The sequence below is a fragment of the Anomaloglossus baeobatrachus genome, chromosome 2 (assembly GCF_048569485.1).
Source record: "Anomaloglossus baeobatrachus isolate aAnoBae1 chromosome 2, aAnoBae1.hap1, whole genome shotgun sequence".
In the NCBI taxonomy this organism is placed as follows: domain Eukaryota; kingdom Metazoa; phylum Chordata; class Amphibia; order Anura; family Aromobatidae; genus Anomaloglossus; species Anomaloglossus baeobatrachus.
The window spans coordinates 206,326,788-206,353,149 of NC_134354.1; the positions used below are offsets into that span (position 1 = coordinate 206,326,788).

A 26,362-nucleotide genomic window follows, 5' to 3' on the forward strand; every position below is an offset into this window, starting at 1 on the left:
CTTTATAGAGAGCGGGAGGGAAAAACCTGCAGATGTGTCTTTATAGAGAGTGGGAGGGAAAAACCTGCAGATGTGTCTTTATAGAGAGCGAAGGGAAAAACCTGCAGATGTGTCTGTATAGAGAGCGGAGGGAAACTTCTGGTGTCAACTGTATATTAATTTTTTCACTAGGTGGCGTATATGTCCCATAATGATTTAAACTGTGTTTAGGAGAACAGAGCACTGATCAGACACAATCCCAGGATGAATACATACACATTAGTGACTCACAGGCGACATGGCCCAGACCACTACCACGACTTCTTCTTTAGCCCAAATGCTAAATAAAAGGGCCCAATCAATTTAATTTAGATCCCAAATCAGCTCCCACAGAGAGTAAGGTCATCCCTTAATATCGTGTGCCATTACTGGTACCTTACAGGGTTGGAGTTGATTCCGCCACCTACCGGGACAACCTTTACATACGGTAGATTGTAAGCTCATCTGGAAATTATTTTGCATAAATTAGTGGTATATAAGTATGTCAAAGAGTATTACAATGTTGTTACAGGAAAATGTTATTTTTTTCAACTAGAAAGGGAGTAGGGAGAGGAGGGGGATGCAGCTGCAGCTTCTCTCCTTCTGTGTATGTGCTGCTGCATGCTGTGAGAGGGGAAGAGGTGAAGCACAGAGAAAGTACAACCAGATAAAAAGCCATTAAAAGAGAAAAACATTTAGAGACCCAAAATCTGCAGCTTACATCTCATAAACAAAATGCTAAACTTTGATAACAGGATCTTTGGTAAGTGCCGGATTTAGTGACATGGCAGCGATCACATGTCTCCTATCTCCTTGTCATATGAAATTAAAATCTGAGCTGTGTCAATAGTGAGACGCACTATAAAATATAATCATCTTTCATCCACATCTACGTGTTCTTCATACTGGAACATCCCGGTGAGCGCGATGGATACGGCCATACTGTCTGCTCCAGCCCTAGTGCTGCTCCTGCTCCCGCTGCTCACAACCGCGGCTGCAGGTAAGAACTCACAATGTGGGACTAATCTATCATAAGGTGAAGGCGTAGGACCTGCTTTGGGCTACCTGTTTTTAGCATGACCGTACCACCGGACAGGACGGCATACAGATGGTACTACAATATATGCATAGAAAACTACAACACCCAACATGCCCTTATTAAAGGAGCGGTCGGGGGCCTCGTTAGTCGTGGCATGAAATGCTGTTTGGCTGCAGCGCGGCCCGGTGTTCAGTGACTAGAGTTCGATGGGCCCCAGTTCAATATGTGGATCTGGGACCCCATACACTGACATTCAAGGTATGTGATAATTACACTGATACTTGAGGCATGGGATAACTACATCGACACTCAAGGTACGAGATAACAATGTGACGCCCTGGAGAATCAAGGTAGTCACAGTTAGGCCCCTGCATAACACCGCTCCCACACTTAGGTAACACACAGCCGACCAGAAACCCTGGTCACCAGGCGGTTGGTGCACGCCCACCCAGGGGTTTAGACAGCCCAGGGCAGGAAAACAACAGTTTGGTGTTAGAGTTCAAGTTGAGAGGAGGTGTGCTGGGGCTGTGTGCGGCTCCAGCACAGGAGGTCAAGTTGAACTGCACCAGGGTAGTAGCCCTGGTACCTCTGGCTAGGTGGCAGACGGTGGTCTCCATCAGCAGGAGATGGGAAGACGGCTCGGTGGAACCGAGGTGGACCGGGACAGGGTAGTGGCCTGCCGGTACCGACCAGGGGAACCGACCCGGAAACCGTAGCACAAGGGGGGTACTCGGACCCTGAAGCCGGAAACCAGAAACGACTGGACTGTTTAATTAACCGATTGAGGCCAGGACTAGAGGTCCTGTCCCACCCAAAGTCCCTCATAGAAGACAACAGCCAACCAATTAGGGATAAGAGGTCACCGCCAGGGCCCAGAGATCCCACGGGCCAGCGTCTGCGGGCACGGCTCCTTAGGCCACATCCAGCCAGGAGCGGACTCCTACGTTTCGAACTGGGAAGTAATTTCTACTTAAAACAGTGCAGGAAAGGATAGAGACCACCAGCCGGGTGAGGGACCTTGAATGCAACCGGCCGTGGCACCGGCCACCACCACCTTGGTTTACCAGAGACTTGTGTGTTTTACTAACCGTGAGTACACCAGCATCCCCGGCAGTCACCATACCCTGCACCAACTCACCGGGTCCCAGGGCCACCATCCCTGCCCACAAAGGGGTTAACAACTTGCTGCACAACATCTCCCCCGGGTGCCCCGTAACTGCAGCGGTGGTGTCCCAACTCACCACGCACCATGGGTGGCGTCACAAACTTAATACGGCCCAGCCTGTACATATACGTCCCACTTTTATTCGGCGTGTCCGTGAGACTCCCGGTCCGGAGACCCTCGAGCCACCACCCCTGAAGGTCCGGACTCGAGCAGCGCCGGCTGCTGGCACGGGGGCAGCACAATAACGCCGGTACTCGGGTCTTTCTCTCCACACCTAGCTTTCCCACGCTCAGAAATCCCTCTATCAGCATCCAGCTTTCCTATGTTCTGATATCCATCTTGTTCTCAGCACTCAGCTTTCCCATGCTTTGCTATACATCTTTCCCTCAGCACCTAACTTCCCCATGCTCTGCTGTACATCTTTCCCTCAGCACACAGCTTTCCCATGCTCTGCTATACATCTATACCTCAGCACCCAGCTTTCCCTTGATATCTAAGCATGGAAAAGCTGGATGCTGATGGAAAGATGTTTAGTAGAGCATGGGAAAGCTGGGTGCTGAGGGAAAGAGCCTTGTTCACTTAGCTTTCGAAACCCATGATTGAATCTTTTCCCCCATCCTTGTTTATATGGCCCCATCTTGGTACATATAATCCCCATCACACCGTACGCTTTAAAAAAAAAAAATAACATTTATACTCACCTTCCCTCTGCTGCCCCGGTGAGTGGTGTTCTCTTCTGATACAGTTTTTCCACATGCACTCATATACCCCTAGAGAGAAACAGGCTGTATACTGTACATACACTATTACAGTCATAGTATATTGTGCACAATATTGCATTTACTGTATACCATATACACACTTATACACAATACAAACTATTATATACATTATTTGCCATCTTCTATACACTATATACTGCCTACATACACACTATATACTACCTACATACACACTCATACACACTATATACAACCTACATGAACACTCATACACACTATATACTACTTAAATACACTATATACTACCTACATACACACTCATACACATTATATACTACCTACATACACACTCATATACACTATATACTACCCACATACACTATATACTACCTACATACTGTCAGGCTACGACCAGGGGGAGCTGGAGCCCTGCAGGAAAATACACTACACACTCCTGTGGCAGTGTTGAAGAATGGCACGCTAAGAAACTGATTGCCTGGCAGTTAATGCTGATGCTAAGAGGACGAAGAAGCTGCCAGAATGTACTGGAGTGTGGGCGGAGGGATGCCGCCCGTGGTGGGCTGGGTACCAGATTGGCGACAAGCGCTGGTACGTCCCCCAGCTCCGCCTCTGGAGTGAAGAAGGGTGCAGCCGAGTAGTGGTGCCGAGTGCTCGAGTGTGTTGGACACCAGTTACAACCGGTAAAGCTGCTGAGGAAAGATGGAGGAGCCTTCCTCACCAAGTACCCCAGGAGAGGCCTGGGAAAAGGGGGCGGACTACAGCGCGAACCTGATCCTGGAAGAAATGGAGCAATTGGCTCGCAGACTACAGAGGCTCGTACGGGAAGCCGAGCGGTGAGCAGAAGGAGAGGCCGGACCAGGGCACGCCAGCGAGCACCAGGCGGCGTCTGATGAAGCTGAGAGCCGTGGGTCCAAGGTCGCCACTCCAGAACCGGGTAAGGGAAGTGCTGTCCCTGCCCGGCCGAGCCCAGGGCACCGTGAGGAGTCTCTACCTAGCCCTCCTGCAGGTGAACCGGACGCCGCTGCGGCTTACTTGGAAGCTTGGGCCGCCGCCACCGGCCCCAGTGAGAAGGACATCACCCCCAACAGCCCGAGCCCTGAGCAGCTAGTGGGTCCTCTGCCCAGCCCACCTACCGGTATACCCGGTGCCGCCTCACCCATTATTGAGTGGGATGCGATACCGGTCCGCGGCCGCAGGCTGGCTGTCCCTCTGGCACCAGTTCTGACCCAGGCCGCGACGACCCTAATCTGCCAGTGGCAACTAGCCCAATACAAACTGGAAAGGGAGCGTCGGGAGGCCCAGAAAGCAAAGAAGGAGGCTGCCAACCTGGCCTCGAAAGAAAAAATACGGAGGGCCAGAAAGGCAACACACGGCCCAATCCGGAAAGGCCAAGTCTTGGACTTTAACCTAGAGCGTGGCTGGGGGTTCATCAGGGAACCCGGGCTGGGGAAGGACATATTCGTGTCCCGCCGGGACATAGAGGAACATCTCCAGCGGGGTCACCCAGGGCGTGACGTTCAGCCCGGCGACCTGGTGGAGTACACCCGACTGATAGGGAGTCGAGGGTGGTACGCCCAGGACGTACACATCTGCCGTGATGAGGAAGCCCCGGTAATGCCTCGCTGCAGTACCCCCACAACAGCCCGCACCCGGGATCAGCAGACCCAGACAGTGCTGTCCGCCGCCTACCTATTGCCAGGAGCGGAGCAGGAGCAGGACCAGAGCATGTGAAGAGACACAAGAAGTTAAACTGTAAATAGCCCCTCTTCAGCCCCTCCCCTTTGTTCTTTTTGAAGAAGCCACCCTTTCATGAACTCTTCTGCCCTTTTTGCTTTTTGAAGATGTCCCTACCCTCCCCCACTGTTCATGTTTCACCGGGCCACTGAACTTGAAGTGGCTGGTGTATAGAGTGTAAATATGTTTTGAATATTGTAGTTTGATGGACAACTGGGCCATTGGACTATGTGTGGCCAGGACTTTAACATGTAAATAGTTGCACCAGTTGTGCACCTGTCACGGGCGGCGGGGCGCTGCGCTCACCACGCTCGGGTCCGGCGCTGCTGCTGCTGCTGCTCGGTGACTCGAGCGGCGCTCCTCGCCCGTGAGTGAAAGGGGAGTTTTGTTGGTGCTTGGGATGTCGGTTTGTGATGCCACCCACGGTGTGTGGTGAGGTTGGGGCACCACCGCTGCTCTGTACGGGGATCCTGGGAGCGATGACAGGGAGCAGCTGGGATGTTTCTCTCCCCTCCGTGGGTAGGGGGATTTTGGCAGTCCCGGGGCCCGGAGTTGTTGTCTGTTCGGTGGATTGCGGGGCTTGGCCAGGTGCAGGGTCGCGGGGCAGCGCAGTGCCAGATGGCACGGTGGTACTTACTCAGCCAGTAACGCACACGGAGTCTCTGGTAAAACAAACGGCTGGATGGACGAGTCCCACAGGCGGCTGCGACGGTCACTCCCGGTAGGCTGGCGGTAACTGTCTCTCCCTGCACCGGTGTTTTGTTCTTGGCCCCGATGGCTTCCCACCGGTAACCCGCTCCTCCGCGGTAAGTTGGCTAAGGGAGCCCCCTTTTGCCCGCAGGCTCTGGCCCTGGGAGCTCTAGCTCTGGCGGTAGCTTTATCTCCCTCACGGTTTGGACGGTTGCCTTCAGTCGGGTCTTTACTGCTGGGAAACCCTGGAGGTTCCCGTCGCTGACGGATTTGACCGGTTTAACGGCAACTCCTAGTCTGGTCGGGGTCCGTAGGCCCTGCCGGATGGTGCTGGCTTCTCTTCGCTCCCTAATCCGGTACCGGCGGGCCACCGCCCGTCCCCGGTCCTTACGGTTGTGCGTCAATCGGCCTCTCCTGCAGACGGTCACTACCGTCTGCCAACCTTGCTGTTTCTGTGCCCGGGCCACGTACCCGGACACGGCCAGTCAGTTCCTCCACTACTACTCCCTCACTCTCGCTCTAAACTGTTCTGCTCTCCTTTCCCGCCTCCAGGACTGTGAACTCCTCGGTGGGAGGAGCCAACCACCTGGCTCCGCCCCACCTGGTGTGGACATCAGCCCCTGGAGGGAGGCAACAAGGATTTGTGTCTGACTTAGATGTTCCTAACCGGGGTGTGGGGTGTGTTGTTGCAATACCTGTGACGTCCTGGCTTGTCCAGGGTGCCACATTCCCCCTTGGTTAAACGCAGACCGTCCGCGGGCTGCTCGTCCATCACCGGTTTTATTTTCACAACTGGAAAAAGGTAGGAAAACGGTAAAACATGTAAAATCACAAACATTTTATAAACTTCCCATAACGGCAGGCACAGTGCTTTAACGTTACCAACATTTTGTTTACGGTACGGTTCCGCTCTCCCCCCGCCCAAACATCCTGGCCCTGATGCTGCCCCTAAGAAGTGGGCAGCACCCCTTGCCCCAGTCCAGAACCAAATTGCCCGAGCGGGTACGGTCTCTTTCAGGGGACCCACGTCCATGGGGGACCCCTGACCCCCGGAGGATTGCCACCGGTTACGGTAGTGGCGGGCCTGGGCCATCCATTTCCTCCAGGCCCATCCTCCCAAATCAGCCTCTCCGGAGGCGGTCACGGTAACAAGCCAACATTTTTTTTTATTTACACACCACAAGTTTGTGGTTGCCCTGCGAGTTCTCGGGCTTGTCCGTAAGTAGTTCCTTACGCACGGTGCAAGGGGTCTCAACGGGGACTAGTTGCCGGCAACGGCCGGTTTAATCTCGGTGCTAATCTGGTCACAGTTCGGTTGATTATTTCTTCTTATCATTCGGTTACATTCAACAACATACAAGAACATCACAACAGTGTCTGTGGTCCCAACGGGGACACTTGCAGCCGAGGTCCGCTGACCCTGGGGCGGTTACCACCGCAGAGGGTCGGCCCAGTCCGGGATCGGACGGTACGTCGGGTTCTCCTTCCATAAGCAGTGCAGTCCAGAACCGCTGATCTCTGTTGGGAACGGCGGCGGGGGTAGCGTGCTCGGGACCTCCTCCTCCATCAGCTGCACCCTCTCTGGACCCCTTACGGCAGGGCCGGTCCCCGGCTCCCACTCGATCAAGGCTGGTTCGGGAACCTGGGTGGCCTGGTCATGGCGTGCCACGGCCGCCGCGGCCCCTTGCTCCCAGGCCTCCACCATGTCGACCATCCTGCGCACCTCTGCCCGCCAATCCAACAACTGCTGCAGGCCCTGTGCCCTGACCTTCGTACAGAACCGACCCAGCTCTCGTTCCAGCCACGCAGCAGTCCCGGTGGGGAGCTCACCCGGGCCGCTGTCTTCGAAGGCTACCCCCCTCTGCTCCTCCAAAGCTTAGACACTCCGGTGGCGGGTGCTCCCATGCTCCAGCCCCAAGATGCCACAATTTCTCCATCCGCGTCCCCCCTTGGTGTCTCCCTGGCACCTCCTCTTCTGGGGCGGAGCTTCAACTTTCGCGCCTCTACTGTTCGGGAAGACGCTCGAGCGGGGACTTCTCGCGCCCAATATGGCGGCTCTCGAAAATTTTCGGCCGGACACCTCCGGCGGGACACAAGGCGCACTTCCACCAGGCGGTAGAATGGTAGGATCCTGTTCGTGACGCCAAGTTGTCGCGGGCGGCGGAGCGCTGCGCTCACCACGCTCGGGTCCGGCGCTGCTGCTGCTGCTCGGTGGCTCGAGCGGTGGGCCGGATCCGGGGACTCGAGCGGCGCTCCTCGCCCGTGAGTGAAAGGGGAGTTTTGTTGGTGCTTAGGATGTCGGTTTGTGACGCCACCCACGATGTGTGGTGAGGTTGGGGCACCACCGCTGCTCTGTACGGGGATCACGGGAGCGATGACAGGGAGCAGCTGGGATGTTTCTCTCCCCTCCATGGGTAGGGGGATTTTGGCAGTCCCGGGGCCCGGAGTTGTCTGTTTGGTGGATTGCGGGGCTTGGCCAGGTGCAGGGTCGCGGGGCAGCGCAGTGTCAGATGGCACGGTGGTACTTACTCAGCCAGTAACGCACATGGAGTCTCTGGTAAAACAAACGGCTGGATGGACGAGTCCCACAGATGGCTGCAACGGTCACTCCCGGTAGGCTGGCGGTAACTGTCTCTCCCTGCACCGGTGTTATGTTCTCGGCCCCGATGGCTTCCCACCGGTATCCCGCTCCCCCGCGGTATGTTGGCTAAAGGAGCCCCCTTTTGCCCGCAGGCTCTGGCCCTGGGAGCTCTAGCTCTGGCGGTAGCTTTATCTCCCTCACGGTTTGGACGGTTGCCTTCAGTCGGGTCTTTACTGCTGGGAAACCCCGGAGGTTCCCGTCGCCGACGGATTTGACCAGTTTAACGGCAACTCCTAGTCTGGTCGGGGTCCTAGGCCCTGCCGGATGGTGCTGGCTTCTCTTCGCTCCCCGATCCGGTACTGGCGGGCCACCGCCCGTCCCCGGTCCTTACGGTTATGCATCAATCGGCCTCTCCTGCAGACGGTCACCACCATCTGCCAACCTTGCTGTTTCTGTGCCCGGGCCACGTACCCGGACACGGCCAGTCAGTTCCTCCACTACTACTCCCTCACTCTCGCTCTAAACTGTTCTGCTCTCCTTTCCCGCCTCCAGGACTGTGAACTCCTCGGTGGGAGGAGCCAACCACCTGGCTCTGCCCCACCTGGTGTGGACATCAGCCCCTGGAGGGAGGCAACAAGGATTTGTGTCTGACTTAGATGTTCCTAACCGGGGTGTGGGGTGTGTTGTTGCAGTACCTGTGACGTCCTGGCTTGTCCAGGGCGCCACACACCCTACCAGAATTATGGTGGGAAAGTATTCCACAGCACTTGTGCATTTGGACAGTAAAAGTGCACCAAAGACTCCAAAGTAGTATAAAATGTTTTGCAACGTTTAAGAAAAGTGCCTCTCATAAAGGGATAAAAAGTTTATTGTTATTTTAGAATAAAAATTTTTTGCAGTTAACACCACTGTATTTTTGTTTCAGCCCACGGACGTGCTAGGATTTACTGTGGGGGAGTGTGGCGCCCCTGAGGCTTCTGTCGCCACAGAGATATTGCACCTCAGCCAGAGGTGTGGTATCCCATCCTGGGTAAGAATGGGGTCAACTGCAGGTGTACAGACAAAACTTGCACACACGAATTGGTAGGCATACACCGGGTCAGGGATAGTGGCAGCAACCCCCATAGATGTAGTCATGGGGCCGTAAGTCCCATCATTGGTCCCAATGGTGTGGGTGGGGCCTAGTCAGTGGGTGTGTGGGAGGAGTCAGAAAGAGAGAGTAGACAAAGGGAACTAGGAAGTTCAAGTTCAGTCAGCCTATCAGGCAGTGAGAGAGAAGGAGTGAGGAGGTGGGCTGTCAAAAGAGGACAGCAGATAGAGAAGGCAGAGACAGAAGGAGGTTCCTGGTGGAGATCCTGGGGTCTAGTTAGGCCCAGGTAACACTGAAAGAAAAGAAGAAAGGATTCCAGGGCCACAGAAGGGCAATTGTCCCGTGATCTGTTCCACTGACATCGGGTGGAGGGATCTGGCTGCATTCATGGACAATCCCTAGACAGAGGGAAGAAAGACAATTCCTCAAAAGTAAAACCGAAGGCCTGGGAGATCAATGCAAGCGCCCATGGCCACGTCCCGCCACAGACCCCCGGTGAAGAGGGCAAGATACGACTGCGGTCAGCCCCCTTTGTATAGGCCCTGTGGTGGAGGCCCAAGACCAGCTAAAATAGTCGAAGGCTAGGAAGCCAGTCAGAAAAGGACACACAAAAAGGGGTACACCGGGACTGACCCTTGACCTATCCGGGATCGTCGGCGGCCTCTGACAGCGGATCCTGGCATTCCGTGGGTAACCGGTCTACTGCAGTGACCGAACAGTGAGTAAAACATCTTAACTGCAAGCCCTGTGTCATCTGGTTTATCCTGCACCTCATCAATAACAAACACCATAGACTTTACCAAGCACCCAAAGGTTGCCCCGGGGTATCCGCTCTACCTGTGGAGAGCAAGAAACACCTCAACTGCCATAACACCAGCCTCGCAGGTCCCTTCCAGCAGCTGTGGCTCCATAGCTGTAAAATACCAAAGGTGGTGTCACGAATTTTATATAAACATTATCACCATCTCCCCCAGTATTGCCACATTAATTGACTCCACCAGGGTCACGGAATCGGGCCCCGCCATCGCTGACTACCCCGGACTAATCCGGCCCGACACCGAGTCACCTAAGGCCCTGGGGTGGGCGAGTCAGGAGCACTGTCCTACAGAGTCAGCCAGAATACAGAGGCCACGGGGCGTGCGGGGGATGGTCAGGCAGGCCAGGTCATACATAGTACGGTAAGAAGGAAGTCTGGAGGAACAAGCAAAAGTGGGGTCGAGGTCAGGCTGAGGTCAGTACCAGAGGAAGCAACTGAGTGGGGAGGTAGGAGAAGGGGGAACAACTGGGGCTATTGTGGGAAGGAAGGAGGTGGGACAGAACACAGACAGAGCACAGGGGAAGGACGGATCAGGAAACACTTACAGGGACCAGCAATCACAGGCAAAGCAGTGCTAAGCTTATAGCCGGCGCTGGTTTACCAGAGATGACAGAATTTAAAGCATCCAAGCTCCGGAAGTGAGGCCCGAGAGAAGGCTCTGCCCCCTAGCCATGTGGACGGGGAGGTGGAACCATGACACCTACACTATATACTACCTACATACACATTCATATACACTATTTACTACGTACATACACCCTGATATACACTATATACTAACTACATACACACTCATATACACTATATACTACATACATACACCGTGATATACAATATATACTACCCACATACACTATATACTACCTACATACACACTGATATACACTATATACTACCTGCATACACAGTGATATACACTATATACTATCCACATACGTGCTCATGTACACTATATAGTACCTACATACACACTCATATACACCATATACTATCCACATACAAACTCAAATACACTATATACTACCCACATACACAATGATATACACACTATTATATGTACTTACCTATGCTGAAGTCAGACTCCAGGAGCAGCGGAGCCTTCACATCCCTTCCCCATCATAGGGCAGCAGCCATGACTAGTGAAGGCTCTGGTCTACAGGAAATCAAGGACACAGCACAGAGCAGGACTGAGAGCTGAGCTGCCCCTGGCACAGGTTCTACTGTTACAGCTGCCATGTCCTCTCTCTCCCTCTGCTCTCAGTCCCGACTGCTTCTGGTGACAAAAGGGAGGGAGAGGAAGGGACTGCACTGACCATTAGGTTCCCTGTAGCTCATGATGGCAGCAGTAACACACTGTAGAAGGTGACACGACAGGGCCAGCGAGCCCAATGTCACAGGCTGAAAGAGTCTGGAGGGGGCGGAGCCAAGCACTGCCCGCCCACTTGTTTTAAAACTAGTACAGGAACAGTGCAGCGCCTCTGTCAAAGAGCGGTGCCGGCTGCTTCCCTGCAGGGTGGGCCCCTAACCTGCCAGGCCTGATTGCAGTAGCAACTTCTGTGGCCGCGGTTGTTACGCCCCTGCCGGTGTTCTTCCTCTGCACCCCAAACACCACTTTAGTGCCATACAGTAATAAGCAGACTTTTTCTTCATGCTTCACAAGCACGGACACTGTCACAGGTTCTTTCACCCAAACTTCTTTACTCGTCAATCTCAAATAGTTTTTTATCTCGCCTGAGGCGGGCACAATCTTGTTCCTCGAAGGGCTTATCATCAGCAACAGATAATTCATACATTTTGTTGGTCGACCGCTTCCCTGGTACTGGGGCTCGCGGTGGGGTCCCTAAGCTCCTCATCCTCTCCTTCAGCTTCATTGTTCACGGCAGAAACAACAGTCTTTCCGGTCACTCAGTCAGGACCAACTCTTCTCTGAAGGGAATGGCCACCACCAGGTCTGCACTGCGTGTCCGGCACCTGTTTTGACCCAGAAGGTCACGCAAAATTTAACTTATTGTGGTTTTCCCTCCACCACGTCTCTCACAGACACCGTCTGCTCCTCTCCCTCAGGGACTCTCCTCACTCTGACTGACTGTTATTTTTCAAATTAAGCCCCTCCCCTTCACTAATGCCCTCTAGCGCGGGAGCACCAGGAAAGCAGCTTACACACTGTGGCCACCTAGTGGCAGTTTAACCACATTACACCATAACATCAACCTTAAATATTGCATTTCATACACGGTGGATTTGCAGGTCTGCAGCAGCTGAGTCTTACACCCCCTTACACTCTGACCACTGAACATGAACGCTACAGCTCCTCACAGGCACGGACTGGTCATCTATCATTTCTGCCTGATCCGGCAGTGGGCAGCATCCCACCAGAGCACATGTAATAGTTTCAGCATTCTCTGAGTGCAGATGTGCCGCCCCTGCAGCTGTTGAACTGCTCGGATCCGGGGGGCGGTTCTGTTGTGGCTCGAGGGTCTCCGGACCCGGGGGCTTACGGCCACTTCAAATGAAAAGGGGGTATTTACAGGGGATAAGAGTTTGTGACACCACCCGTGGTTCGCGTTAAGTGGAGTACCACCGCTGCCGATGGGAGTACCCGGGGGACATGAGTAGGGGAGGCCCCGGGACTCTGGATGATGGAGTTTTAGCGGAGTGTGTTGCAGATTGGAAGCAGGGGAGGACAAAAAAAAATAATAATAAACTATGTCACCACATTGTCCTCTATTTCAACCCTACTTCATCTGGACCCCAGCTGGGGGCCCCTTCTATGGATGGGGGTCCTGAGCAAGTGCCTTGGCTGCCCCCCTCTAACCCCAGAACTGATCGGAAGTGACCGGAATCTAGTTCAAATATATAGAATACTAGCTGTAATCAGGGCCACCACTAGGAATTCACCATACTGGCAAAATGATGGGGCCCCCTTGAGACTCCACCCAGGCTCCGCCTCCACCCCGCAAACAGTCCACAGTCCGCCACCACTCTGGAAAAAACGTATATATATATATATATATATATATATATATATATATATATATATATATATATACACAGTTATGGCCAAAAGTCTTAGCACCCTTAAAGTTATTCCAGAAAATTAGGTATAAGTGTAATAATACACCCTCTACATCACCTGCCCCTCTCTATACTGCACCTTCTACATTGCCCCTCTCCATAACACCATAACACATCCATAACACCATAACACATCACCTACACCGCCTCTTTCCATAATACACGCTCTATACCTCCCTGCTCCATAATACACGCTCTACACCACCTCTCTCCATAACACCCTCTACACCGCCCCTCTCCTAATAATACATCTTCTATACCACCCCTCTCTATAATAAACTCTCTACACCACCTTTTTCTGTAATACACCCTCTACACCGCCCCTCTCCATAACACACTCTCTACACCACCGCTCTCCATAATACACACTGTATAACGGCTCTCTCCATAACACACCTTCTACACTGCCCCGCTCCATAATACATGCTCTACACCTCCTCTCCCACACTGCTCCTATGTATAATATCCCCACACATACTTTACCCCTGTGTAGAATATCTCTCCCACACACATTGCCTCTATATATAATATCCCCTACACACACTGCACCTCGATATAATATCCCTCACATACGCTGCCCCTCTGTATACTATCCCCCACACAAGCTGCCCCTCTGTATACTATCTCCCACATACACACACACTTCCCGTCCTGGCATTTACAGTTACATCTCTAAAAACTAGAATATCCTCAAAAAGTTGAATTTATTTCAGTAATTTAATAGAAAAAGTGAAACACATATATTGTATAGAGCCATTACACACAGAGGGATCTATTTCAAGTGTTTATTTCTGTTAATGATTATGGCTTACAGATGATATTCTAATTTACTGAGATGCACCAGTATGTCCCCATTCTGGGCCCTTACTGGTATGTATGTCCCCCTTCCGGTATATATATCTGCCTCCTGGGCCTATTCTGGCTTTTGTCCCCTTCCTAGAAAATATATTCTCCTCCTGGTATATATGACCTCTCCATGGGATGCTCCTGGTATATATGTCCCCATCCTGGTTTTTTGTCACCATCCTGGAATATATGGCCCATCCTGGGGGCCTCCAGGTATATATATATATCACCCTCGTTGGCACATTCTGGTATATGCACTTATCCTGGTTTTTGTCCCCTTTTTGAACCCCTCCTTTCATATTTGCCACAAAAAGAAAATAAAAAAACCCCCAAACATTTTACAAACCCACCTCACCAAGAGCAGCTGATCAGTGGGGGTCCTATTGCGCTCAAATAAGAAGCAATCACAAATGGGACCCAGGCCTAATGATGACACACAGTCAGTATCACAAATTAACATTTACATTCAGGTACCTTATAAATGATGTTGTCTCTGAGTCGTTTCTTTCTATTCTTTATCTTGTCCTGACGCCATGATGACTTTCACATTCACATCTCGTCTCTGCAGATTTCCATCCTCTCCGGTGTTCTCCAGCACATCCCGACACGATGCCCCTAAAAATAGCAAAATGATTATAATACTCCTATTTAAAAAAAATCTTCCCTACGCTGTGCCCCAGAATAAATAACGTCCCCTCACGGTGTTCTCTGCACCAAATATGACCCCACACTGTCCCTCTCATGGTACATGCCCTTCATACTCCCTCTCTTTCCATACTGAGCATACTCTTCACACTGTCCTTTACACTGTGTCCCCTTATACTGCCCAGTCTTTATACTATGCCCTCATCACATTCCCCCTCCTCGCTATGGCCTCACACTGTCCTCCCATTCTGCCCCCTCTCCATACCGCCCCCCTCCACTACCCAATCTCTATTCTGTGCCCCCTCACATTCTTCTCATCCCTTAGGGGTACTTTGCACGTTGCGACATCGCTACTGCGATATCGTCGGGGTCAAATTGAAAGTGACGCACATCCGGTGCCGGTAACGACGTCGCAACGTGTAAAGCCTAGATGCACCGATAAACGATCGCAAAAGCGTCGTAAATCGGCGATCTGTGTAGCGTCGGACATTTCTATAATGTCGGACCGACAGGTGATACGATGTTGTTCCTCGTTCCTGCGGCAGCACACATCGCTGTGTGTGAAGCCGCAGGAGCGAGGAACTTCTCCTTACCTGCGTCCACCGGCTATGCGGAAGAAAGGAGGTGGGCGGGATGTTTACGTCCCGCTCAGTCGTCGCTGTGACGCCGCACGACCGGCCCCCTTAGGAAGGAGGCGGGTCGCCGGCTAGAGCGACGTCGCAGGGCAGGTATGTGTGTGAAGCAATAATGTTCGCTACGGCAGCTATCACAAGATATCGCATGTGTGACGTGGGCGGGTACTATCGCGCTCAGCATCGCTAGCATTGGCTAGCGATGTCGCAACGTGCAAAGTACCCCTTACTGTCTCCTCACTACCTCCTGCGTGTCCATATACTTTTCCCCTCACTCCCTATCCTGCCCACTTGCTCCTCATACCATGTCACTCTTTATTCTATGTCGTCAAAATTTATTTCTAATTCGCTCCACATCCTCTTTCTCCCCATACATCACCCCTCATCCTCTCTCTCCCCATACATCATGCCTCATCCTCTCTCCCCATACAGCACCCCTCATCCTCTCTCCCCCCACGCATCACCTCTCACGCATCACCCCTCATCCTCTCTCCCCCCATGCATCACTCCTCATCCTCTCTCCCCATACATCACCCCTCATCCTCTCTCTCCCCATGCATCACCTCTCATGCTCTCCTCCCACGCATAACCTCTCATGCTCTCCTCCCATGCATCACCCCTCATCCTCTCTCCCCATACATCACCCCTCATGCTCTCCTCCCACGCATCACCTCTCATCCTCTCTTCCCATGCATCACCCCTCATGCTCTCCTCCCACGCATAACCCCTCATGCTCTCCTCCCACGCATCACCCCTCATGCTCTCCTCCCACGCATAACCCCTCATGCTCTCCTCCCACACATCACCCCTCATCCTCTCTCCCCATGCATCACCCCTCATCCTCTCCCCATACATCACCCCTCATGCTCTCCTCCCACGCATCACCCCTCATGTTCTCATCCCACGCATAACCCCTCATGCTCTCCTCCCAAGCATCACCCCTCATCCTCTCTCCCCATGCATCACGCCTCATCCTCTCTCACTCCCATGAATCATCCCTCATCCCCTCTCTCCCCATACTGTGTCCAAAGAAATTTTTCCCTCCCCATCCTCTTTTCCGACCATACTTTGTCCACAGATAGTATGGGGGAGAGAGGATGGGGGAGGGAACTGTTTCCATAGATACCCCCCTCTCACTCCATACTGTTCCTCTTCTGTGTCTTCAGCTCTACTGGAGCACTTATCAGCTTCCTTTGCTGCCTCCGTGCTTCGGCCCTGACTTCCGGGTCAGCAGTGTGATCAGCTGCCCTGATCACATGACAGCCGTCGCTCTGACCCAGAAGTCAGCGCCAGCGTTCAGTTTCAGTGTCTGACAGATACAAGGACAATTGAGCAGTGGGAGCCACGCGTTGCAGATTCTATGAATGCGGCTGTCAGCGTGACAGCCGCGCTCAGAGAATAACCGGCTCCCACTACGGGGCCGCAAACGCAGCCCCCGGGGAGACTTTACACTGCCGCATCAGGCAGCCCGACAGCGCCCCCCTCAAAGCTGCACCCGGGGTAGATGCACTGCCAGCCCCCCCTAGATACCGGGTATGCTGCTGCGATATCTCCCCCGATATCCCCAGCACAGGTGGCTAATTTGCATGCGATGCAAATTAGCCATGTGTATAGTGGCAAAAGCAACACTGCCGGGTCCTCTGCTGCGGGTGTGACTAGGGTGTGACTAGGGGGGGCCCGGTGAAGAGGGGTGGGGGCCCGGCTGGCCTAAGTAATTGTCCCTGGCTCAGACAGGCTCCGCCTCTTCACCGGGTCCCCTACACCAGTCTTAGTAGTAATGCCCTGATGGCGGCCCTGGCTGTAATACCCGGGCATTGCCCGGGATAGTAACTGTCTTTCTCCCAGTCTCTATCTGTGTCTTTCTCTGTATGTCTCTGTCTGTTTGTCTTGGTGTCTGTCTGTGTGTCTCTCTGTGTCTGTCTTTGTGTGTGTCTGTTTGTCTCTCTCTGTGAGTTTGTCTCTGTCTGTCTCTGTCTGTTTGTATCTGTGTCTGTCTGTTTCTGTCTATCTCTGTGTCTCTGTGTGTCTCTGTCTCTTTGTCTCTGTCTGTTTCTGTCTGTCTATGTGTGTCTCTGTCTCTATCCATGTCTGTCTGTCTGTGTCTATTTCTCTGTCTGTCTGTCACTCTGTCTGTCTCTTTGTTTGTCTCTCTCTATCTCTGTGTCTGTCTGTCGGTCTCTTTCCAGGTCTGTCTCTTTCCAGGTCTGTCTCTTTCCAGGTCTGTCTCTTTCCCCATCTTTCCTCATTCCAGGTCTGTCTCTTTCCCTGTCTGTCTTTGTCTGTCTCTCTCTGTCTGTCTCTTTCCACTACTGTCTCTTTCCCCGTCTGTCCCTTTCCACGTCTGTCCCTTTCCACGTCTGTCTCTTTCCACGTCTGTCTCTTTCCATGTGTCTCTTTCCACGTCTGTCTTTGTCTGTCTCTCTCTGTCTGTCTCTTTCCCTGTCTGTCTGTGCCTGTCTGTCTGCCTCTGTCTGTCTGTCTCTATCCGTCTCCCCACTGACATCATATTACCTCACACATAAGCTTCTTATACTAACAATTTCATTTGTTCCTATAACAACCAATCATAGCTTCTATTAATAACCTATAGCTCGCAGCTCCATTAATTTTAATGGAGGCAGGTTTTTTGGAGCGTAACTGTAAAGCATGGGGTTTTCCTGTCAAAACATAGTCTATGACGTTCCCTGAGTCACATGGGGCGTCTGTGCAAAATTTTGTGATTGTAAATGTGACAGTGCAGAATCCTTTAGCGGACATACACACACACATACATACACTCAGCTTTATATATTAGACTAGCTGTAGTAGCCGGGCATTGCTCAGGATAGTAACTGTCTCTCTGCGTCACTCCCAGTCTCTGTCTGTCTCTGTCTGTCTCTTTCTGTCTGTGTCTGTATCTGTCTCTGTGTGTGTCTCTGTGTGTCTGTCTTTCTGTCTGTCTCTATGTGTCTGTCTCTCTGTCTGTCTTTTTCCCTGTGTCTCTTTCTTCATCTGTTTCTTTCCCTGACTGTCTCGTTCCAGGTCTGTCTCTTTCCCCGTCTGTCTCTTTCCCCATCTGTCTCTTTCCACATGTCTCTTTCCCCATCTATCTTGTTCCAGGTCTGTCTCATTCCAGGTCTGTCTCTTTCCCCGTCTGTATCATTTCCTGTCTGTCTCTTTACCCATCTGTCTCTTTCCAGGTCTGTCTCATTCCAGGTCTGTCTCATTCCAGGTCTGTATCATTCCCGTCTGTCTCATTCCCCATCTGTCTATTTCCCCATCTGTCTCGTTCCAGGTCTGTCTCGTTCCAGGTCTGTCTCGTTCCAGGTCTGTCTCGTTCCAGGTCTGTCTCTTTCCCTCTCTCTTTCCTTGTCTCTGTCTCTTTCCCTGTCTGTCTCTTTGCCTGTCTCTGTCTCTTTGCCTGTCTCTGTCTCTTTGCCTGTCTCTTTCCTTGTCTCTTTTCTTGTCTCTTTCCCTGTATGTATCTGTTGGTCTCTCTCTTTTCCTATCTGCCTGTCTCTTTCCCTGTCTCTCTGTGTCTATATCTCTCTGTCTCTATCCATCTCCCCACTGACATCTTATTACCTCACACATACGTTTCTTATACTAACAATTTATTTTGTTCCTATAGCAACCAATTACAGCTCCTATTAATAAAATGTACCTAACAGCTCCATTTATTTTAGAAGAGGCAGGTATTTTGGAGAGGAACTGTACAGCGCGGGGTTAAAAATTCCCATCAAAACATAGTCTATGACGTTCCCTGAGTCACATGAGGTGTCTGCGCAAAATTTCGTGATTGTAAATGCGACGGTGCAGATTCCTTTAGCAGACATACACACACACAGTACATACATACACATACATACAAACATACATACACTCAGCTTTATATATTAGACTACAACCCTCAGCAGGACCGACCATCAGATATGACCGTAGTATAAATCTGTCATATTCTGTATAGATCAATAGAACCCCCCCTTGTACAATGGTATTATATGAGGCTTACAGCGCTCACTGTTTTCTATGGCAGATATGTGTAACTGTCTGACGATCGGCCTGGAGGACCGGCATCCCTGTGGTGATCCTGGGATCTCTTTCGATCAGTGTAAAGCCATGGGCTGCTGCTACGACCCCAGATTCTCCGGTCATCCCACCTGTTTTCTGAATCTGGTCAAAGAGCCAAAGATCGTGGCCACCCACCAGCAAAGTCTAGGAAATCCAGTACAGAAGCTGTTCGGCCTGTTCCGCAGGGACACCAAGGAAAAAGAAAAGGAAGGTCCTTGTAACAATTGTGCAGAGAGGCCCAAAAAAATTACAAGACATGGACGGAAAGTGACTATTGTCAGACTGAGGCGTCAACAGCGCGGTGAGTATATCACTGTGTAATATGAGGGGTGAGGCCGACACACTGGGGGCGACCGCTGCAGCGGTATAGGCGTACACAGAACAGCCAGTGAAGAGGGGTCATCCACCATTACCCTGGACCTCTGGGACAGTGTAAGGATTAATTACCGTTTCCATGGTGGTCTAGGATAGTGCAAAAGTCAATTAACTTTTACCTGGCGATCTAGGATTTTCATGAACGGTCTAATGGAGAGTCCGGCATGAGGCCAAGCACACAACACCACAAGACAAGGTGGACACCGGGGACACACTAACAACGGTGGGCCCTAGCACTAGTGAGAGGGAAGATGGACACCTCCTTCACTTACCTACCGCTTTACCCTGCACTCCTAGCCAGTCCCTATACAGGTTCCTCACCTGTCGCTAAGCAGGAATCTGAAGCCCTGACATGATCCTACAATAGTCCCTGGCTAGGGAGTGGGCAGGTGACGGACGCTAGCCTCACTGAACTGAAACAGCACACTGGGAAAGGAAGACAGACTGGGGGTAACACAACAACAGACTGCTGCAGTCAGAACCACAGGTGCAGCCACCACAGCAACTATGGCAGAGGGCAACAGCAGCTCCGTCTTCCTCCAAGACCAGGATCCGAATGAATCAAGAATAACAGGCACCCTCTGCTGGTAGATGTTTAGGCTCACCTGGTGAGGAGGGTCCTCCAAGCCCAAGTGTGGGCATCCATGCAGAAGGAAGGTGAAGCTTGTGGGAGACAGGTAGCAGAGGTCCTGGACACCACAGGCAGACAGGAGGCTTCTTAGAGACCAAAGACAGGTAGCAGAGGTCCGGGAGACCACAGGCAGACAGGAGACATCCTGGAGACCACAGACAGGTAGCAGAGGTCCTGGAGACAACAGGCAGACAGGAGACATCCTGGAGACCACAGACAGGTAGCAGAGGTCCGGGAGACCACAGGCAGACAGGAGACTTCCTGGAGACCACAGACAGGTAGAAGAGGTCCGGGAGACCACAGGCAGACAAGAGACATCCTGGAGACCAAAGACAGGTAGCAGAGGTCCTGGAGACCACAGGCAGACAGGAGATGTCCTGGAGACCACAGACATGTAGCAGAAGACCTGGAGACTGCAGACAGGTAACGGAGGTACTGGAAATCATAGGCAGACAGGAGACATTCTGGAGACGGCAGACAGGTAGCAGATGTCTTGTAGATTTCAGAGAAGTAGAACAGGTACTGGAAGCTGCAAGCAGCCAGGAGATTGGTAGCAGAGGTGTAGAAGCCGCAGGCAGAACTCAGGAACACAAAGTCTTAATAACAAGACAGGTGTGTGTCTTGGTGGGCCTTATGTCTCAGACAGATAATCACAGAGGATCATGCCGGGCCACCTGCAAAGCCTAACGTACAGCACAACAGTGTCCAGCAGACCGGGGTGATGGGAGCAAAGCCCGGATCCAGGAGAGTTAAGATGCAATTTCTGGGAAGACCTAACAAAAAGTGTTCCATTTTCCAGCAGCGCTTCCAGAGGGGAAATGAAGTATTACACTCTGTCCATTCACATCAATAGGCTGCTCTGTGTAATGAGGGTCAGGGCCGGTCCTCCAGGGTGAGAAATGCTCTATGTAATACTGTGGCCAAGAGAAGAGGATCCTGAACCTTCAGATTTCACTATTGGGGTGTATGAAAATATGTTTTCTAGACTGGACAGAAATGATGACTTAATTTTTAACTTTTTGTTTTTTATTTACTTTTTAAGGTTAAGACCATCCCACTGGATAATGACCCTCATCGTGGAACGGTCGTTCGTCCTCAGAACCGGGCTTGATTATGAATTATGGATTGTGAAACACTTATAACAGCTGCTTGCATTATATATTCTGTATACAATATATTTATGGGGTTCTTTAGGCTTAAGCATTAATATATGTCACTATTGTGTGATTGCTGGACCGACCCCGGGACCCCCACAGTCACTTTAATGAGACTGCTCTTCCGTGTCAGCCACAGCCAACCTGAGGGGCTGCCCAGCGAAAGAAATGTATCAGCTATCCACAGGAAAGGTGAAAGATGTCTAATCACTGGGAATCCCACCACAAGCAGAACAGGGGGCCCGATATCCCATAATTACCATGAGATTGAGTAGAGAGAGGCAAAACACATTGCATTAAGGCGGGCTTTGCACACTACGATATCGCAGGTGCGATGTCGGTGGGGTCAAATTGAAAGTGACGCACATCCGGCATCGCAGGCGACATCATAGTGTGTAAAGCCTAGATGATACGATTAACGAGCGCAAAAGCGTCGTAATCGTATCATCTGTGTTCCTGCGGCAGTACAAATCGCTGTGTGTGAAGCCGCAGGAGCGAGGAACATCTCCTACCGGCGTCACCGCGGCTTCCGTAGGATATGCGGAAGGAAGGAGGTGGGCGGGATGTTTACATCCCGCTCATCTCTGCCCCTCCGCTCCTATTGGCTGCCTGCCGTGTGACGTCGCAGTGACGCCGTACGACCCGCCCCTTTAATAAGGAGGCGGGTCGCCGGCCAGAGCGACGGCCCAGGACAGGTGAGTCCATGTGAAGCTGCCGTAGCGATAATGTTCGCTACAGCAGCTATCACAAGGATATCGCAGCTGCGACGGGGGCGGGGACTATCGCGCTCGGCATCGCAGCATCGCCTTGCGATGTCGCAGCGTGCAAAGTACCCCTAAGGCTATCTCCATCAGTTCCATAGAGATGAATGGAGCAATATCAGTCCTACGCGAACATACCGCTCCATAAAATCCTGAAGAACTGAAAACCAACAGGGGAATATTATCCACATTTTAATGATCAATGAGAGCTAAAATATAGAAGAGTTAGAATGGGAATGCCATGGGTCTGTCTAATAAATTTGAGACACACTTTAAGCTGTGGATGTTTGGAATTGTCTTGGGTAGAGCATCCTAGAAACCTGGTGCAGCGTGAAAAAAGACTTGGAGACCGCATTGAGAGGTTCAGATTACGCAGAATGTTAAGGCTCTTGGAACAACTTTCTCTCTCGACTTCCTCGTACCCAAGAATATTTTGATTAGTTGAACACATTCAAGTGTTTTCATTGACGAGAGAGGATTAAGCCTCTGCCAGATAATTTCGACAACCTTGTACCTTTTGCGAAAAGAAAGAGTAGGTGTTCGAGTTCAAACCACCCAATCACTCTGTCCTTCAAAAACAAGTGTAAAATCAAGAGGTCCCATATACAGATTAGATGGTTGTGAAGATGTAGGGTGGTGCAGAACTGTGGGGAGGACTGGTAGGTTGGTAGATTGCAGGGGCACGCACCTATTATGACCTGACGGCGGGGCGCTGTCAGGCTGCCTGATGCGGCGGTGTGGAAGTCTGCAGGGGTGGGAGCCACTATTCTCTGAGCGTGGCTGTCATGCTGACAGCCGCTCTCATAGAATCTGCAGCGCGCGGCTCCCACTCCTCAATTGTCCTTGCATCTGTCAGACGCAAGGACAATTGAAGCGGTGATCCCTGGCGCTGACCTCCGGGTCAGCGCGACGGCTTTCATGTGATCAGGTCAGCTGACCCGTAAGCCAACGCCACAGCGCGGAGGCGGCAGAAAAACGCTGCCAAGTGCTCCACTGTGGAGCTGAAGACATGGAGGAGGAAAATTATGGGGTGAGAGGGGAGTATTTATGAAACAGTAGGGGGGAGAGAGGGTGGGGGAGGGAACTATCGTTGGACACACTTTGGGGGGACAGAGGGTGGGGAGAGGGCAATATCTATATACACAGTATGGGGGGAGAGGGTGGGGGAGGGGGCTATCTGTGGACAGAGTATGGTGGGAAGAGGGAATGGGGAGGGGGAAGTATCTTTGGACACAGTATGGGGAGAGAGAGGATGAGGTTTCATGCATGGGGATAGAGAGGATGAGGTTTCATGCATGGGGATAGAGAGGATGAGGGGTGATACATGGGAACAGAAAGGATGAGGGGTGATGCATGGGGACAGAGAGGATGAGGGGTGATGCATGGAACAGAGAGGATGAGAGGTGATGCATGGGGTCATAGAGGATGAGGAGTTATGCATCGGGACAGAGAGGATGAGGGGTGATGCATGGAACAGAGAGGATGAGGGGTGATGCATGGGGACAGAGAGGATGAGGGGTGATGCATGGGGACAGAGATGATGAGGGGTGATGCATGGGGACAGAGAGGATGAGGGGTGATGCATGGGGACAGAGAGGATGAGGGGTGATGCATGGGGACAGAGAGGATGAGGGGTGATGCATGGGGAAAAAAAGGATGTGAAAAAATGGAAAGACATTTTGAGGACACAGAATAAAGAGTGACATGGTATGAGGAGCAAGTGGGCAGGATGGAGAGTGATGTGGAAAAGTATATGGAAATGCAGGAGGTAGTGAGGAGACAGTAAGGGATGAGAAGAATGTGAGAGGCACAGAATAAACCCTGGGTAGTGGAGGGGGGTGGTATGGAGAGGGGGCAGAATGGGAGGACAGTGTGAGGTTATAGCAAGGAGGGGGAGTGTCATGAAGGCACAGTATAAAGACTGGGCAGTATAAGGGGACACAGTGTAAAGGACATTGTAAACAGTAGGCTCAGTTTAGAAAGAGAGGGAATATGGAGGGTATGTACCATAAAAGGGACAGTGTGGGTCATATTCTGTGCAGAGAATACTGTGAGGGGCCATTATTTATTCTGGTACAGTGTAGGGCAGATATTTTTAAATAGAAGTATTATAATCATTCTGCTACTTTTACGGGCAACGTGTCGGAATGTGCTGCAGAAGAATTCTCTTAAAATGTTCGTTTCATTCACCTTTTCAGTTCTAATATTTTACAACTTGAACGACCATGGCTTGCCCCCCCCCCCCGTAGTTTTGATCCTGGGTACGCCCATGGTAGGGTAGGATGGTAAATAGAGGTGAGGAGATGTATTATGGTGTAGAACTGTAGGTAGGACTGGTAAGGTGGTAGATTGAGATGAGGAGGAGTTGTAGGGCGGTACAGCACTGTAAAGAGCATAGGTAGGGTGGTAGATATATGAAGGACGAAATGTATGGTGGTTCTACACTGTGGAGAAGATAGGTAGGGTGTTAGAAAAAGAAGTAGTGCAGTGCTGTATGGTGGAGAGGACGGGTTAGGTGCTAGACAAAGTTAGGGAGGAGATGTAGGATGGTGTTGTCTGGTGGAGAAGACCTGTAGGGTGTGTGAGACTGTGACCGGGATTGTCTATGACGGCCGGTACGTCTCGCCCCGGTTGTGCTCACTCCATGATGGAAAGTAACTCCACTCCGGGGTTAATGCTGTTTCCCTACAGGGTTAAAAAGGAAACAGAAAGATGGGCGGGGGAGCTTAGTGTGTGAGGGAGTGAACACAACTCCCTGAGTTTGCTGCCGAAGAGGCCATGTGTACTGTTGTGGACTGTTGTTTGACTATTAAACCGGATGCTGTGAACCTTGATGCCTGGATCCTGTGTCTTCTGCTGCGCAGCCGACCACGCTACCTCACATATGGTGGAGAATGCGGGCATGCCAGCCCGGTGAGGTGTAGCATCCATCCCTGGTGACCCAGCAGCGCATGTCCTGGATTCGAGCGGCTATACTACAGCCCAAACCCGGCGACGCCATGGAGGACATACTAAAGCATTTGGCTCAGGCTAATGCACAGCAGCAGCAGACCAATGCACACATACTCCAATCCTTGAAATCGCAGGAACAAAGACACCAAGAACAGATGGTTCTCCTGGCCAAGTCGATCCGTGCCGGACCGGCAGCAACAACCCCGGGATCGGGTGACGACAGCAGCGTCCGGAAAGCGGTGAGACAAGCGCTGCAAAAGATGACCCCAGGGGATGATGTGGAAGCGTTCCTAGCGGTGTTTGAGCGGGTGGACGAGCGGGCAAAACTGTCGACCCCCCAGTGGGCTGAGGTATTGTCGCCCTATCTGACGGGGGAGCCCCAAAAAGCGTACCTGGACCTCTGTACCGAGGACGCCTTAGAATATGCGACCCTGAAAGCCGAAACACTTGCTCGGATGGGGGTGAATACCTATGTACGGGCTCAGCGGGTAAATCAGTGGTTCTATGAGGAAGCCAAACCCGTACGCTCACAGGCCTATGACTTGTTGCATCTCGTAAAAAAGTGGTTGCAGCCTGACACTCTGAGCCCGGCGCAAATGGTGGAAAGGGTAGTTGTTGATCGTTTTGTGCGCACCTTACCCGTCACCATTCAACGGTGGGTAGGACAGGGCGACCCAAGTACCCTGGACCAATTAGTGGGCCTGGTAGAGCGGCATGTGGCTACGCAGGAATTGATACGGGACACTGAGACTTTGCGCACCGCCCGTCGGTCCGGCCCCTCCAAGCCTAGGGCCAAGGACCCACCGCTGACACCGGTGCGCGAGTCCGCTACCGTCCCGTCTGAGGCCGCACCCTCCGTCCCTGAGGTCCGGAAGGCTATGTACCCTAAACGACAACTCGTCAAGGGGGTTTCCTTCCCTATTAGATGTTGGCGGTGCCAGCGGGTGGGACATATGGAAGCCCAGTGTCCACTCACCACGGAGCCCATGGATTGTGGGGTTACCCGGCGGGGTTCAATGTATGCTCAGGTGGTGTGTACTGCTGACCTGGTCTCCCCAGAGACTGAGCCCCACTTGTGCCAAATACAGGTGAATGGATGTCCAGTTACAGGCTTGTTGGATTCCGGAAGCTTAGTGACCCTTGTGCGATCAACCCTAAGGGCTAAAGTAAAGGCCACAGGACGTACCGTGGGGGTGGTTTGCATACATGGGGACCGCCGAGACTATCCCACGGGGATTGTCACCATCACAGCACCTTGCGGTCAGGTGCAACATGAGGTGGGACTTATTAACTCTCTTCCCTATGACGTGATCCTAGGAAGGGATCTGCCCTATTTTTGGACTTTATGGAAGGGACCTCCTAAG

At 52.0% G+C, this 26,362-nt stretch overlaps 1 protein-coding gene across 1 annotated transcript; it reads left to right on the plus strand.

Annotated features, from left to right (window-relative positions):
• Positions 1-899: 899 nt before the first annotated feature.
• On the plus strand, positions 900-23,103 carry LOC142289692 (trefoil factor 2-like). Its single transcript, XM_075333620.1, has 3 exons — positions 900-1,018; positions 19,091-19,426; positions 21,174-23,103. Exons 1-3 carry the CDS (start codon positions 946-948, stop codon positions 21,176-21,178), a joined length of 414 nt encoding a protein of 137 aa, XP_075189735.1. The 5' UTR covers positions 900-945; the 3' UTR covers positions 21,179-23,103.
• Positions 23,104-26,362: the final 3,259 nt, after the last annotated feature.